The following is a 14624-nucleotide window of genomic DNA, read 5'->3' on the forward strand; positions in this document are numbered from 1 at the left end:
GTGAACTATCCCTTTAATCTCATGGACAGGGCTTCATTCTATACCTGTTGTGCAGCTATAAGGCTTGGATGCTACATCTTACCTTACCTACCTTGGATGCTACATCTTACCCTACCTGCTGTGGGGCTTCAAAGTGGAGTCAGACACATGTACAACAAGCACATGATGTCTCTGAACAACTACGTTCTGCCTGCCTGTCTGTTCCCTTAAGCACTAATTTGCCCAAACACATTTGAAGAGAGCCAGCAGTGCATTTAATTGGAGCAGAGCTATGCTTCAGAGTCTATCAGCCTCCTGCTATTAATAACTCTTGAAATTTGCTTACCCACTGGAACTGAAGTTCATCACAATTTCATGTCTCATGACTTAAAATCCTGTAAGGTTTCTGCAATCCAAAAGAGAGATCGAGATAAAGTAGAGAAGGTGGCTTGATTGTTCTTTATAGATAGTATTTGTGGACTTGATTTGAGGTCTTTGGACAGTGTTTTAAAGGAATAGTTTGCCCCCCCAAAATAATGTTGTCATCGTTTACTCACCCACATGTTATTTCAACCCCATGTGACTTTTCTTCTTCTTCCGTGGAACAGAAAAAAGCTTTGCAGAAAGAGCTAATTAAGCTAAAATTAATAAAAAGAAGGAAAACACATTGCATTAACTCACCACTATTGCTGTTTTGTCATTTCAGAATCCAGACGTTACCATGCACTGCTGATGTGAGCTCTCCTTTTGTTTCTGTGTCTCTGATGGAGCTAAAGGTGTGGGTGGATGGAGTGGTACGAGTGGTTTGTGGCTTATCAGAGGAGACATCTTGCCAGGACGTGGTCATTGCACTTGCCCAAGCCATTGGTAAGTATCTCTGAGAATAAACTCTGGTTCATCTCTTACAATCCACTTCTTCAAAAACAAATCCAGAAAGAATAGGTATTGTGATTGCTGTGTAAACATTAACTTGCCTTTTAGAATGGGTAGTGTGGCTAACAGGCTATCCTTTCAGCCTTTCAAAGTTAAAACAGACACGTTCAACGCATGCACACTATGACTGATTTGTGATACTGTTTTAGTACAGTCAAGGGCAGGTGCATGTGTAGACGACATGCACAGACACGGACTATCCACTTGTCTAAAACAACTGGGCTGCACGCAGACAGTCCACACATACTTTGCTGATAGCAAAATTTGCATTGTTGTCATTGGTCACAAGACGTAGTGGCAAGCAGAAAACTAAACTAAAATGTGCCTTAAGTAGCCGATGATCTGGGCTGGTAGCCAGTAGGATGTAGATTTGAATCCTACAAGGTGGTGATCCATGAGCTATTGCTGTCGTGTCTTTGAGCAAAACACTTAACCCTAGGGAAGTCCTAGCTTCAGGGTATTGTCCCGGTAATAATTCTAGTGCAAGTAATCTTGATATATTTTTAAGCATTTAAATGAAACTCTGTCAAATGCTGAGTCTGTTTATTTAATTCCCGAAGGGCCACGTCTTGTAGAGTTTACTTTTAACCCTTCTTCTGTACACCTGCCTGTAAATGTCAAGTAATCCTGAGCCCTTTGCAGGAAGCTGCTGCGAATTGTTCCTGGCACACTGTTGAGGCCCTAACCATTTCCTCACCCTTTAACTGAACCAAATAGTGCCTGTTATGGAGCTTACACACTAGGGAAGCTCAGATAAAGCATTTGACATACATGAATGTGTCAACTGCAGAGTGTGAAATGTTCTCAACTTTTCATTACATGACAGAACGTCACTTTAGCAAACCTGCGTTTTGCCTCTCCATTTTTTCGATGCACCATTCCTGTTAATATATTCATTCTCTGATGCAACGTTAACTCTAGTGTACAACTTGGGGCATTTGAGATATCTGCTAATCTTGAGGACCTTATTTAGCTGGATTAGGTTTGTTTGATTAAGGTTGGAGATACATTTTCAGGACATGGCCCTACAGGAACACAACTGAGTAGCCCTGTTGTAGGCTCCTTTTAGAGGAGTTTTGTCTTTAAGTTTTGTCTTACTACCCCTGTTGTCTTTATAGGCCAAACGGGTCGTTACGTTCTCATTCAAAGGCTGAGGGACACTGAGCGCCAACTTCTGGCCAATGAGCGTCCACTGGAGTCCCTAGCCAAACTTGGCCAGCACAGCAACGAGGTGCAATTCTTCCTGCGGCGGACGGGCCCAAGCAGCAGTGAAGAAAAAAATCTGCACAACCACACCCTCCCGCTCAAGCCCTCTACACCTGAACCCAAAAGAGAATTGCCTAAAAATTCCTTAACCTTCAACCTAGGCCCTTCCAGTTCTCCTCATACGAAATCTAAGGACTCTCGCAAAACACCCTCTCCTGAGCAAAGGGCATCCCCAATTCCTCACGGCACATACCTGCCCGGGCTGTCCAAAGAGGAGCTGTTGCGGCATGTTCTCCATCAGCAGGAGCAGCTACGTGGTTTGGAGTCCCAGCTGGTGACCCTAGGGAGGGAATGCAAGACTTTGGAACAGTTGCCTACTAACAAGTCATCTCTGCATGCAGAAATGGATGTTCTGGAGAAGGCACTATGGAAGAACCAGCAAGAGCTGGTGAATGAGGAGTTCTGGGAAGAGGAGCTAAGGGTGGAGTCCGAGCGGGAGAGGGGGATGAAGCGAAGGTTAGGAAAGCTGCACACTAAACTAGATGATTGCGGACAAAAGATGCACGAATTCCACACTCGTGCCATGCAACTTGAGAAGGATCTTCAGAAGGAAAGTCTGGAGGTGAAAATAATACCCAGCCAAGCTGATCCAAAAGACTCATTGTTGGTAGTCAAGGCAGATCTTCAGAGTAGACAAAAACACAGGGAGGAGTTGGAGGCAGAACTTGTAGAACTCGAGAAGGCTCTGGGGAGGGTGGAGACTCTGCTGAAGGTAAGCAGAGAGGGTGTGGCTCTGAAGAGAAGTTTGTAGGTATAGAGCACAAGAGTGCCTGCCCACAGTTTTAGCTGTCTTGGTTCAAGAAGTGTTTTTCCCATAAATTTTAAAAGATTTCTAAGCCATGAACCAAAACAACCAGCTCTGAGGTAAATCTTTATTTTTTATTTAGTGAAGTTGTTGATTAGAAGTATAAAAACAATATTTACATTTTTAATTTGAATTTTATGTCAAAATATACATTTAAAAATATACTAATATAAGTAGTTTGAGAGTGTAAGGACACCTACTTGATTGTATCACCTGAAGTGAGTCATGGGAGTGGGCAGTCACTACAGAGCTTATCTTACCTGCTTGTTTGCCACAATACGCTGATTGGTGGATCTTTCTCTTCAGGATCATGGGTAGTGTAGTTTTTCAGCAGGAATTCTTATTAAACACGGTTTTAAAAAAATGAATGGGTTTTGCTTTTGGATTCAGACTGTAAAGCTCTATTGGCTGCAGTTCTACAAATATGCAGTTCCCTTGGTGGAGACCACAAACAGAGAATAAATTCACACCCTTAGCATTTGCTTTTATCTTTCAATCAAACGGTTGTGTGTAAATAAACAAGTGATGTTATTTGTACACAGATGTACGTCTGCATTATTTCCTGTGCATTATAACAGATATAATTCTTTTTTATATCCTGTGCATTATATACATAATCAGATTCTATTCCCATAAAATAAGCCTTACATGAGTAGTAGGAATTTTCCTTCACCAGCAGATGATGAATAATCATAGTTTTCAAAGATTAAGTCAGGTGATTACTGGAGTATGCCACTTTGTATTTACCTTTGTATTTGGCTTATCTTGTTACACAAGTTGAGTTTACTTTCTGCAATTTGTCAAACTTACCCATAGAGGACAAATCCAGAGATGACTAAATAGAGCCATAGGGCACAAATTTGCTGCCTTGGTTGTTTTCATGAAACATGGCGCCTGCTTGTGGTTGTCAGTGGAATTGCGACAATGAACAGCTCCTACATTGTTACCATGTCACTTAAGCAACTTGAGTTAGATTGCATGCATTTGTTAACATGAATAACATGATTTTTTTTTTTTTTATAACTGACATGGATTAATTATATAAATGACAAAGTATTGAATTGATTCCATATCCAATTTTACAAACATATTATGTAATTATATATAATCCAATGAATAGAACATAAAATTAATCACTCTAGAATGTTCAACATCTCCTGTCAGATTTTTAATTATCGGAATATCAAAGGGCATTTACATTGACGTTGATTAAATTGCTAGAGGTTGTTGCTGTACTGTTGATTTTCAGTAGACATACCAACATATCTTGTCAAGAAAATGTCCTGGTCATATTTAACCTCAAATCAATTATATATATATATATAAAAGCAATATCACTCGGGCAAGAGTGCAATATGGCCCGATTGCGAGTGTGATATTGCTTATATACAACAGTTCAATGAACAAATAAATGTAAAAAAATTAGGAAAAACTGAATACAGTCATAAAAACGCTAGGGATGTCCCGATACCACTTTTTCCACTTCCGATCCGATTCCGATATCGGAAATCTCAGTATTGGCCGATACCGATCCCGATCCGATACAGTGTTGTTTTTTTACATAATCAGTTTATAATATCTTTACAGTATTGTGTGGAAATAATTGGGTGTACTCTTTAATAGGCTATGTAAAGAAAAACAAACTGTTAACTACACATTATTTCAATATAAATGTATAGCTTAAGAAACACTTTATTATTAACTAGCATACTGGCACTCCCTGAGTTCTGATTACACGCACGTGCATATCATTAGTGGCTAATCAATGACTGCATAAATAAATACCCCGCTTTCGCACGCGCTCACACACACACACTCTCTCTCTCTCTCTCTCTCTCACACACACTCACTCACTCACTCACTCACTCTGTGCCTGTTCTCATCGATAGTATTTCTGAGACTCCAGAACTTTCTACTATGTCAATCATGTGTCTTCATTATTGCCTGCATGTATCATAAAATTGTTTTGAGTTATCTCTTTCATCATATCTATACACTGTCTGGATATTACTTACCTGCTGTTTGCCACTCTGCTTAACTGAATTTACTCACAATATTTACATCACTGTTTCAATCCTCTGCTCAATAAACCCTGCTACTGAGTTCATATCTCTGCCTCTCCGTGAGTCTCCCGTGACAGCTTTAACTTTTAAACCCTCACCCTTTTTATTCACAGTTTAATTCGCTTCTTAATTAAATTCTGGTTAAATGCACCTCCAGTGCCTTTCTAAGTCCATATTATAAGTGAACCGAACTGCTGAGCATCTACATCTGAGATGTTCGTTTGTAGCGCACAAATATTGTGCACGGGTGAAGGCTATAAATATGCCATGCGCGTGTGTGTAAAAGCGCCATTCACTACCGCGCTGAAGCTGCGCGTGCAAGAACATATATGTTTACTTATTAAACACAGCCTATTGCAATTCACAGAGCTATCACGTGGCTTCAAGTGGCTTTGAATAAAATGCACTAGTCATATGAACCGCTTTAATGGTGTTTTAACAGTTCTTTTATGTCATTTTTTAAGCTTGACAGTAACGAACATGACTAACACAGTATCGGATTTGGGTCGGGCTCGTCGGACTGATACCCGATCCATCTAAAAACGTCAGTATCGATGCGATACCGATCTAGGTATCGGATCGGGACATCCCTAAAAAACGCATTTGTGCATGGAACTACTTTATTATGCGACCAATCAGTATCTGCCGTTTCTTGTTCAAAACAAATTATGCAAAAATTATTCATTAAAAAATTTCACTTCTGAAATAGTATCACGGCTTGTGCTGTTTCGAACAAGTTATATAAAACCAGGATGGATGGATGGATGGATGGATGGATGTGTGTGAGAGAGAGAGAGAGAGAGAGCGAGAGAGAGAGGGAGTGAGAGAGAGACAGACAGACAGACAGAGCGCGTGCAATCACCTGTTGCCACACCCAAGCAGAGATGCTGTCAGCTTTCTGAAGGCCAGCTTTCTCAGTGAAAAAATAGCATCCAAGCGGGGGTATTTCTCCCTATTTCGTGGTAGCTGGTGTGCAAGAGTCGATCACTATAGAAACCGCAATGTCCTCCACCATTTTAAACAGAAAATGGAGATTTCTGTATAAAAATATTACAATATAAATAATATTTTTTTTCTTCAAATTTCAGTAATGAGAATATCACAATGACCATCTATTTTTTTCACTGCAGTAATGAAAATTGGGTGTAAAATATACAAACTGTCATGAAAATAAAGTCACAATGTAAAAAATTGTAATGGTCCTAAAAGTTGTGTGTGGGTGTGTGTGTGTGTGTGTAGGCTAAGCAGGAGGAAGTGGACGAGTTGAATAAGGAGCTAAGGCAGTGTAATTTGCAGCAGTTTATCCAGCAAGCTGGAGCCCTGCCGACACACACTCAACTTTGTACAGACCCCAGTGAACATTCAGAACAACTGGATCTGATTCAACAACTGCTGGACAAACACAGAGACAATGGTATGGCACACACACACACACACACACACACACACACACACACACACACACACACACACACACACTCACACTAAATCTACTGCAGGTACAGAAACTCAGATAGAAACGTCCCTTTTTCAAGACACTTTATTTTAAAGATCATTTTGTAAAAATCCAAATTACTTTACTGAAGAGTAAAAGGTAAAACAATGTTTTAATCAATTAATGAACATGCACTTGTGGAACGATTGTTAAGACACTAACAGCTTACAGACGGTAGGCAATTAAGGTCACAGTTATAAAAACTTAGGACACTAAAGAGACCTTTCTACTGACTCTGGGAAAAACTCCAAAAGAAAGATGCCTGCTCATCTGCGTGAACATGCCTTAGGCATGCTGCATGGAGGCATGAGGACTGCAGATGTGGCCAGGGCAATAAATTACAATGTCCGTACTGTGAGACGCCTAAGACAGCGCTACAGGGAGACAGGAAGTACAGCTGATCATCCTAACAGTGGCCGACAACGAGCAACAACACCTGCACAGGATCGGTACATCCGAATATCTCACCTGCAGGACAGGTACAGGATGGCAACAACAACTGCCCGAGTTACACCAGGAACGCACAATCCCTCCATCAGTGCTCAGACTGTCCGCAATAGGCCGAGAGAGGCTGGACTGAGGGCTTGTAGGCCTGTTGTAAGGCAGTTGCTTACCAGACATCACCATCAATGCGCACAATGGGCACAAACCCACTTTCGCTGGACCAGACAGGACTGGCAAAAATTGCTCTTCACTCACGAGTCACGGTTTTGTCTAACATGGGGTGATGGTCGGTGTAAAGAGATCAATGGAAAGGAGGAGGGGAGAACCGGCTTGACAGTGTAAATAATATTTTAATTACCAACTTAAACAAAAGACAAACACACACACATTTTATCCCTCTCGGGAGGCTTGATTAGCCTAATACGGGACCGGGTGTGTACGATCACGACCCGGCCCCGCCCTCCGCCCTGCCACATTCCTCCCTCGTTCTCTCAGGCTGGGGAGCCCCAGGCCTGACGTACACCCCCTTCCCTGGGGGAGGGCGTGCTTTAAGCCTAGTCTGCCGGCAGGTCAACCCCATCTACCTGGACGAGGGAGGGGACAAGGGGAGGGAAACAGAAATAATTAAAATGGGGGGGTACTTCCTGTAACAGTGTAGTACCCCCCCAAAAAACACTGTAAAATTGAAAAGAGAGGGAAAAGGCCAATGCAGAGCGACAGTGAGAGATAGAGAGAGAGAGAGGAGAGAGAGATGAAAAAAAAAAAAATCTCTTACTTGCCAGTTCTCCGATATGCCACAGCTTGTTCCTCGGCCAATCCCCCACCCTCTATCGGACGACAGCCGCGCCTCTCCAGGCGGATCAGAGGCAGTCCTCCAGCCCCTGGCGGACGGAACGCCCCGCCACGTACTCGGGGAACAGAAAGGGTCTCCCCCGCCCCTGGCAGCGGTTCTCCCGCTCCAGGCGGTCGGCAGTGAGCCCTCCCCGCTCGCGGTCGGCGGTCTTAAACCCTGCCGCATTTCAGCGGCTGGTAGGGAACTCCTCTGCCCCTGGCAGCGGCCCTGACTGCTCCAGGCGGTCGGTTAGGAGCCCCTTCTCCCCTCGCGGTCGGCGGCCATCGTCCTCTTTCAGGGGCTGGGCTCCTTGTCCCCCAGCAGATGGCCGCGGCTGCTCCGTTTGGGTGGACAGTAGTGGCGAGAACTCTACTCCTTCCCAGGTTTCGGCACCAGTGTAAAGGGATCAATGGAAAGGAGGAGAAGAGAACAGGCTTGACGATGTAAATAATATTTTAATGAGAAACTTAAAACAAGGACACAAACACACGTGACGGACATGTCCGTAAACTATCTCTCTCCCGCACGATCCTCTGCAGTCGACCTTTATCCCTCTCGGGAGGCTTGATTAGCCTAATACGGGACCGGGTGTGTACGATCACGACCCGGCCCCGCCCTCTGCCCTGCCACAGTCGAACTCGCATTTTTCATTGAAGGAATGAGCGTTACACCAAGGCCTGTACTCTGGAGCGGGATCGATTTGGAGGTGAAGGGTCCGTCATGGTCTGGGGCGGTGTGTCACAGCATCATCAGACTGAGCTTGTTGTCATTGCAGGCAATCTCAATACTGTGCGTTATAGGGAAGGCATCCTCCTCCCTCATGTGGTACCCTTCCTGCAGGCTCATCCTGACATGAATCTCCAGCATGACAATGCCACCAGAGATACTGCTCATTCAGTGTGTGATTTCCTTTAAGACGGGAATGTCAGTGTTCTGCCATGGCCAGCAAAGAGCCCGGATCTCAATCCCGTTGAGCTCATCTGGGACCTGTTGGATCGGAGGGTGAGGGCTAGGGCCATTCCCCCCCCCCAGAAATGTCCAGGAACTTGAAAGTGCCTTGGTGGAAGAGTGGGGTAACATCTCACAGCAAGAACTGGCAAATCTGGTCCAGTCCATGAGGAGATGCACTGCAGTACTTAATGCAGCTGGTGGCCACACAGATACTGACTGTTACATTTGAGATTTCCCCCCCTTTTTTCAGGGACACATTATTCCATTTCTGTTAGTCAAATGACTGTGAAACTTGTTCAGTTTATGTCTTAGTTGTCGTGACGCTCAAACAGAGTAGTATTTTTTTCAGCACAACAGAAGAAAACTCTGTTCTTACATGCCTACAGACTCACCCCCACGTCCCACCGCCAAGCAGTTCCTGGGTCACCCGCGCAACCTGCAGCATCCCCTGGTGTCCAGCCTGAACCCTGAGGGTGTGTATGTGTGATGGCTGCTGTCGCAGATGCCTGCTGCTTTCCTGCCTTGCCCTACTCCTGCCCTGCAACCCCAGCCTGCCATGCCCAGTGGTGGCAGCGCTTTCTGCGTGAAGGTGCCTGCATGGTGGCCCTCTTTAACAGCCCTTTTTTTCATAAATGCGACTATTGTAGCACTTTAGCTGAAAGGCATCATGTCAAGGTTTTACAAATTAATTTGCACAACTTAAATGTAGGTCAATCAGAAATTGATTTGTAAATATACAGTCACTGTACAGTATAGTAATGCTATTGATGTACAGTATGTGCTGATTAGAGCAGCAGTAGCGCTGATTAAAGGGATAGTACACCCAAAAATGAATACACTCTCGTCATTTACTCACCCTCATGCCATCTCAGATGTGTATGACTTTCTTTCATCTGCAGATCACAAATTAAGATTTTTAGAAGAATATTTCAGCTCTGTTGATCCATACAATACAAGTGAATGGTGGCCCGAATTTTGAAACTCCAAAAAGCACATAATGTCAGCATAATGTAATCCAGTGGTTAAATCCATATCTTCTGAAGTCATACTATCAGTGTTGGTGATACAGATCAATATTTAAATACTTTTTTACTATAAATTCTTTTCCCAGCCCAATAAGTGGCGATATGCACAATGAATGTGAATAGGCAAAAACCAAAGAAGAAGAATGTGAAAGTGGAGATTTATTATTGTGAATTAAATATTGATCTGTTTCTCACCCACACCTATCATTTCACTTCTGAAGACATGGATTAAACTACTGGACTAGTATGGATTACTGTGATGCTACCTTTTATGGGCTTTTTGGAGCTTCTGAGTTCTGGTCACCATTCACTTGCTTTGTATGGACCGACAGAGCTGAAACTTTATTTGTGTTCAGTAGAAAGAAAGTCATACACATCTGGGATGGCATGAGGTTGTAAATGATGAGAGAATTTTCATTTTTGGGTGTACTATCCCTTTAAAGAGTTTTTGTAAATGTGGATGTAATATAAAACTTTCAAAGTTACAAAGTCAGTATGAAGTGCCTTTCAAAAAGAAGTGTTACCATAACTTGTGCCATTCTCAACACTTTAGTTAATGGGATAGTGGGATCAATTACATCTTCACAAGTTGCTAAAAACGTCATAGCTGAAGCTGTTCACTGAATGTGAATGTCGGATTAAATTTCGGCATCTGAAGATGTAACTTGACTTAAAATATGAAAACTAAAGTGTTTCTACAAACTTCCCATGAGTTCTATCCTGCTTTTTCTTGGTCTTCTCTTCTGTCCCAGTCTGGTGTCCTCACATTGTGCATTGTGAGTCCCACCAGCTGTTCTGCTGATTTATAGAGCAGCTGTGTATGAATGAGTGAGTGCAGGAATGTTCCGTGTTCAATAGAGGAGAAGCTTTATTAATAAAGTTAAAGTTAATTAATAAAGCTGTAAAAACTATTGTATTTGTCTGTAACCCATAACCAGCAGTTCATTTGCCTAGAAAGGTAGTCCCACCACTAAAAATATGATTTAACGATTCCTTGGTGTTGCGGGTAATTTTGACCTGTTTTTAAAATGGTTCTGAATGTGTCCGAATGTTCTGCAAGGCCAAGGAAGGGTTAAACAACTTTACAGCTACACATATTTTTGTAGGGAAGAATTCATTAGTGGTTTAAAGTTTTGTTTTTTGCTACACTTGCCCCATAGACTTCCATTATAAATGCATTACTGTAAACACAGTTTGAGTTTGTTTTAATCTCATATTTGCTTTTTATGACAATGTAAGTTAGGTTTAATTTGACGGTTTAGGGTAGGGAGGTAGGCTTTGATCATTTAAACCTCAGTAAAGCATTAACCTTTTAAACCTCATCTGTTTGGGCGTAAATGTAGCTCGCTTTTATCACCACCCAGTGGACATTTCACCTCGGGACTGCCACCATGTGCATAAGGGCCCACATAATATAATTTTGCAAAAATGTTGCCACACTCACATCATTTTCATGAGCTCAGGTTCATGTGCTATTCCATGACACAACTAGTACTTTGAAATTTGACAGCATAAGAACATTTATGAAAGTGAGTGGAGTTCATTAAGTCAATGGTACTGATTTACTATTGATTTTGGGACACTGTGAGTGCTGGAATGGCTGTGTATTTGCTATTTCCAAAGAACACCACATTTTGGATGATATTTTAAAAACATGTCCACACATTATCCACGCCTAAGAGCTTTCATTACTCAATCATCTAATGCACATAAACCGAGACAGAATGTTTGTCCGATTATCAACAATATCCTGATCAGGGTGTAACGCACACAAATACACACACACACATTTGAACATTCTCTGAGTTTGAAGTTTCCTGCTGTCCTCACTTGGCTGCTGTGTGCATGGGAATGCATCTGAGGCCTTTCATGGTTGCTTTAAGTGTTACTCAACATCACAAGCGTCACTCAATGTACTGTTCTGTGTCTTGCAGTCCTGACATCCAGGGATTCGTCTTGGCAGTAAAAACCTGCAGCACAGGGCTGAGGATTTGTTATGACTTTCTTCTGTATTCTTCAAAACCTATGTCTTAATTAACTGCCGCCAATACTGTATATATGAATTATATGTTTACTACTTTTTGGTACATTTCAAAACATGTATTTACTGTAAAATATTACTGTAAGATTTTATCTCAAGAACTTTTACTATTGTCTAAGAACAATAAAGACTTGTGGCTTTGATCAATCAGGCTTTTCTACTCTTTAAATGAGACTCTGCTCACTGGCTTTGAACTTGTGCTGTTTCTTTTGTAACTAATGTGTTTTTGAATTAACCATTCACTTCCATTATTTCAGCTATGCAGTGAGAAACAGTGATTGAATAAATTGCCCATTACAGAAAAGACAGTCATTTGTCTCCATGTTACACACAGAAGTGGTCACTGAATCAATAAAGAAATCAAAATTAGTGATAAATCAAAATCCCTATGCAGTGAGCGCAGACGAGCAGAGATATGCAAATAGGGAGGGGCTCAGTGCCACTCATCCAATCAGATTCAAGGACCTGCAGCATAACTGTTGAAGAACATAATATAGCCTATAATATATATATATATAATATGCATGCAGTATATTGTAAATATTATAATGATCATGGGTCTACAATTGTAATGTATATTTATGTGTCAGTTTAATAAATCTCTTATCGGGAGCGTGTATTCTCCAAAAGTCTGACGTGTTTAAGAAAGACTATGAACTGTGTGATAGACAATATATTAAATGCAGAAAGATAAAGAATCTTATCACATACTTCCAGTGATAAGTCTATTAAAAATCAAGCCTTTAATTAAGAATATGTATATATTTCTGTTTTGTAAAAAAAGTATAATGTTACAGGTGTTATCTGTTTATTAAATAAGGACAGTTTTATCATAAGAAGACCAGAAAATGAATTAATGTGGACAGAAAGACATGTCCTGCACAGTCACATGTAGATGTTTTAAACCTGATTGAATACTAGTATTCTCTACTAAAGGACCATTCAATTAAAGGAATATTTTTCCCAAAAAAGTAAATTCTCTCATCATTTACTCACCATCAAGCCATTCCAGATGTGTATGACTTTCTTTCTTCTGTTGAACACAAATGAAGATCTTTAGAAGAATATTTCAGTTCTGTCGGTCCATACAATGCAAGTGAATGGTGACCAGAACTCAAAATGCTCCAAAAGTCAAGGCAGCTAAAAAAATCATTTTATTACTTATATGCTCGATTACACTTCCAAGTGCTTGATGCAGAGTGGTGCTATGAAGTGTAATGAAGAAAACAATCATGATTGTCAAGGAGACTGTCAAGATGTACAGTGGAAAATTAGTTATATTTTGTTCTGTTCTCACCCAAAACTGATTGGATCACTTCAGAAGACATGGATTAAACCACTGGAGTCTTATGGATTACTTTTGTGCTGCCTTTATGTGCTTTTTGGACGAGTGTGAAGCAGGTTTCGTCCAGGGTGCCAAACAAGCTAGAACTGCTACTGAATAAACATATACAGCTATAACTGTAGAATGGGCCTTTAAAGAGTGACTGAAATAAAGGAAAGGAGTGGTTTGATTATGGTTATTAATAAAATTTTTATTTATCATAAATTAATTCCACTTGTGTATTATCACACCCTGAAGAACTCTGGTTCAAAGTGATTGAATCACATCAAATAGCTGGTCTCTAATCTGGGACGAATAGCCTTTATGTGGGTCAATACCATTAACAATATTAGTACAGCCCACAACACCTCTCAGTCACAATGAATGTTTACCTCTGGCATAGTTATTTCATCCACAAAAATAGTCGATTATGAGGAGTAATGGACAGTGTTTCAGATGGATTCAACACAATTTACTATTGGACTAGATTATAGTGGTGGAATACGCGCACAATTTCTTTGTAGAAACTTTGGATTTTTATCATTGCTAAACATAATAAAAAAGTGTACATGTTAAACACAAACATTACCATTTATTTGACTTTTTCTGTCCTTTACAGTCCCACATTTATGTTGAGATTGTACATTTTTAAAAGCCTGATTGATTTCTAGAGGTATGCCAAAGGACAATTTAATTTATACATTTATAATTTATAAAGACATTTTTTTTATTTAAAAAAATAAGCAATTTAATATTATTTTTCTATAATATTATATGCATGGTAGTATAAATGAACCAAAACTGAAAATGGTGATCAAATTTCAAGGGAATTTAATTAATGTTTTGATAAATGAATAGGAAAACAAAGTTTCCGAGATATATTTGACACATAAAATGTACTAAACATATTTTTTCAACTTGAAAATATGATGTTGAAGCATGTTACAAATTTGTTTATCAAATCTGTATAACCACACCCTGTAATATGCGTTTACATTTTGTTTTATTTTGAATTTGCATTGAACTCAAACATTAGTATTTATTGAACCTTTCCTCAGGAATGTATGTGTCCTTCACAGTCACATTATTATTATTATTTTTAGATTGAATTCTAGTAGAAAAAAGTTTGAATTAAACATACATTAGAATTTATTTCATTTTCTTTCTCTTTTTTTTTGGTGACTCGAAGTCACATCATACGAGTATACATAGATATTTTGAATTTTTTAAACTTGATTGAATTCTAGTGTTTTATATTTGACCACTAACTGTAATTGTGAATACAAATATATATATATATATATATATATATATATATATATATATATATATATATATATATATATATATATATATATATATATATATATATTTGACAATATAAAGTTATTTTGACTACTTTATTTCCATGCATGGCACTCTTGACAAGCAAAAAAATTTAAAATAAATAAAAATGCTTGGCAAAA

General features: G+C 40.1%; 1 protein-coding gene across 3 annotated transcripts in view; it reads left to right on the forward strand.

Moving 5' to 3' along the window:
• The window catches only part of LOC127640672 (ras association domain-containing protein 7-like), a 36190-nt gene extending 23785 nt beyond the window's left edge, over window positions 1–12405 (forward strand). The window contains exons 2-6 of one of the 3 annotated variants that reach the window (XM_052123365.1): window positions 686–846; window positions 2031–2740; window positions 6286–6460; window positions 9155–9241; window positions 11728–12405. In XM_052123365.1, the coding sequence (XP_051979325.1) occupies window positions 744–846; window positions 2031–2740; window positions 6286–6460; window positions 9155–9241; window positions 11728–11759 (1107 nt within the window). In that variant the 5' untranslated portion in view covers window positions 686–743 and the 3' untranslated portion in view covers window positions 11760–12405. Of the gene's footprint in view, window positions 1–685; window positions 847–2030; window positions 2891–6285; window positions 6461–9154; window positions 9242–11727 lie in introns of all 3 variants that reach the window. The other 2 variants (XM_052123363.1, XM_052123364.1) reach the window with 2 other exon arrangements.
• Window positions 12406–14624: the final 2219 nt, after the last annotated feature.

Source organism: Xyrauchen texanus, chromosome 49, assembly GCF_025860055.1.
Source record: "Xyrauchen texanus isolate HMW12.3.18 chromosome 49, RBS_HiC_50CHRs, whole genome shotgun sequence".
Taxonomy (NCBI): Eukaryota; Metazoa; Chordata; class Actinopteri; order Cypriniformes; family Catostomidae; genus Xyrauchen; species Xyrauchen texanus.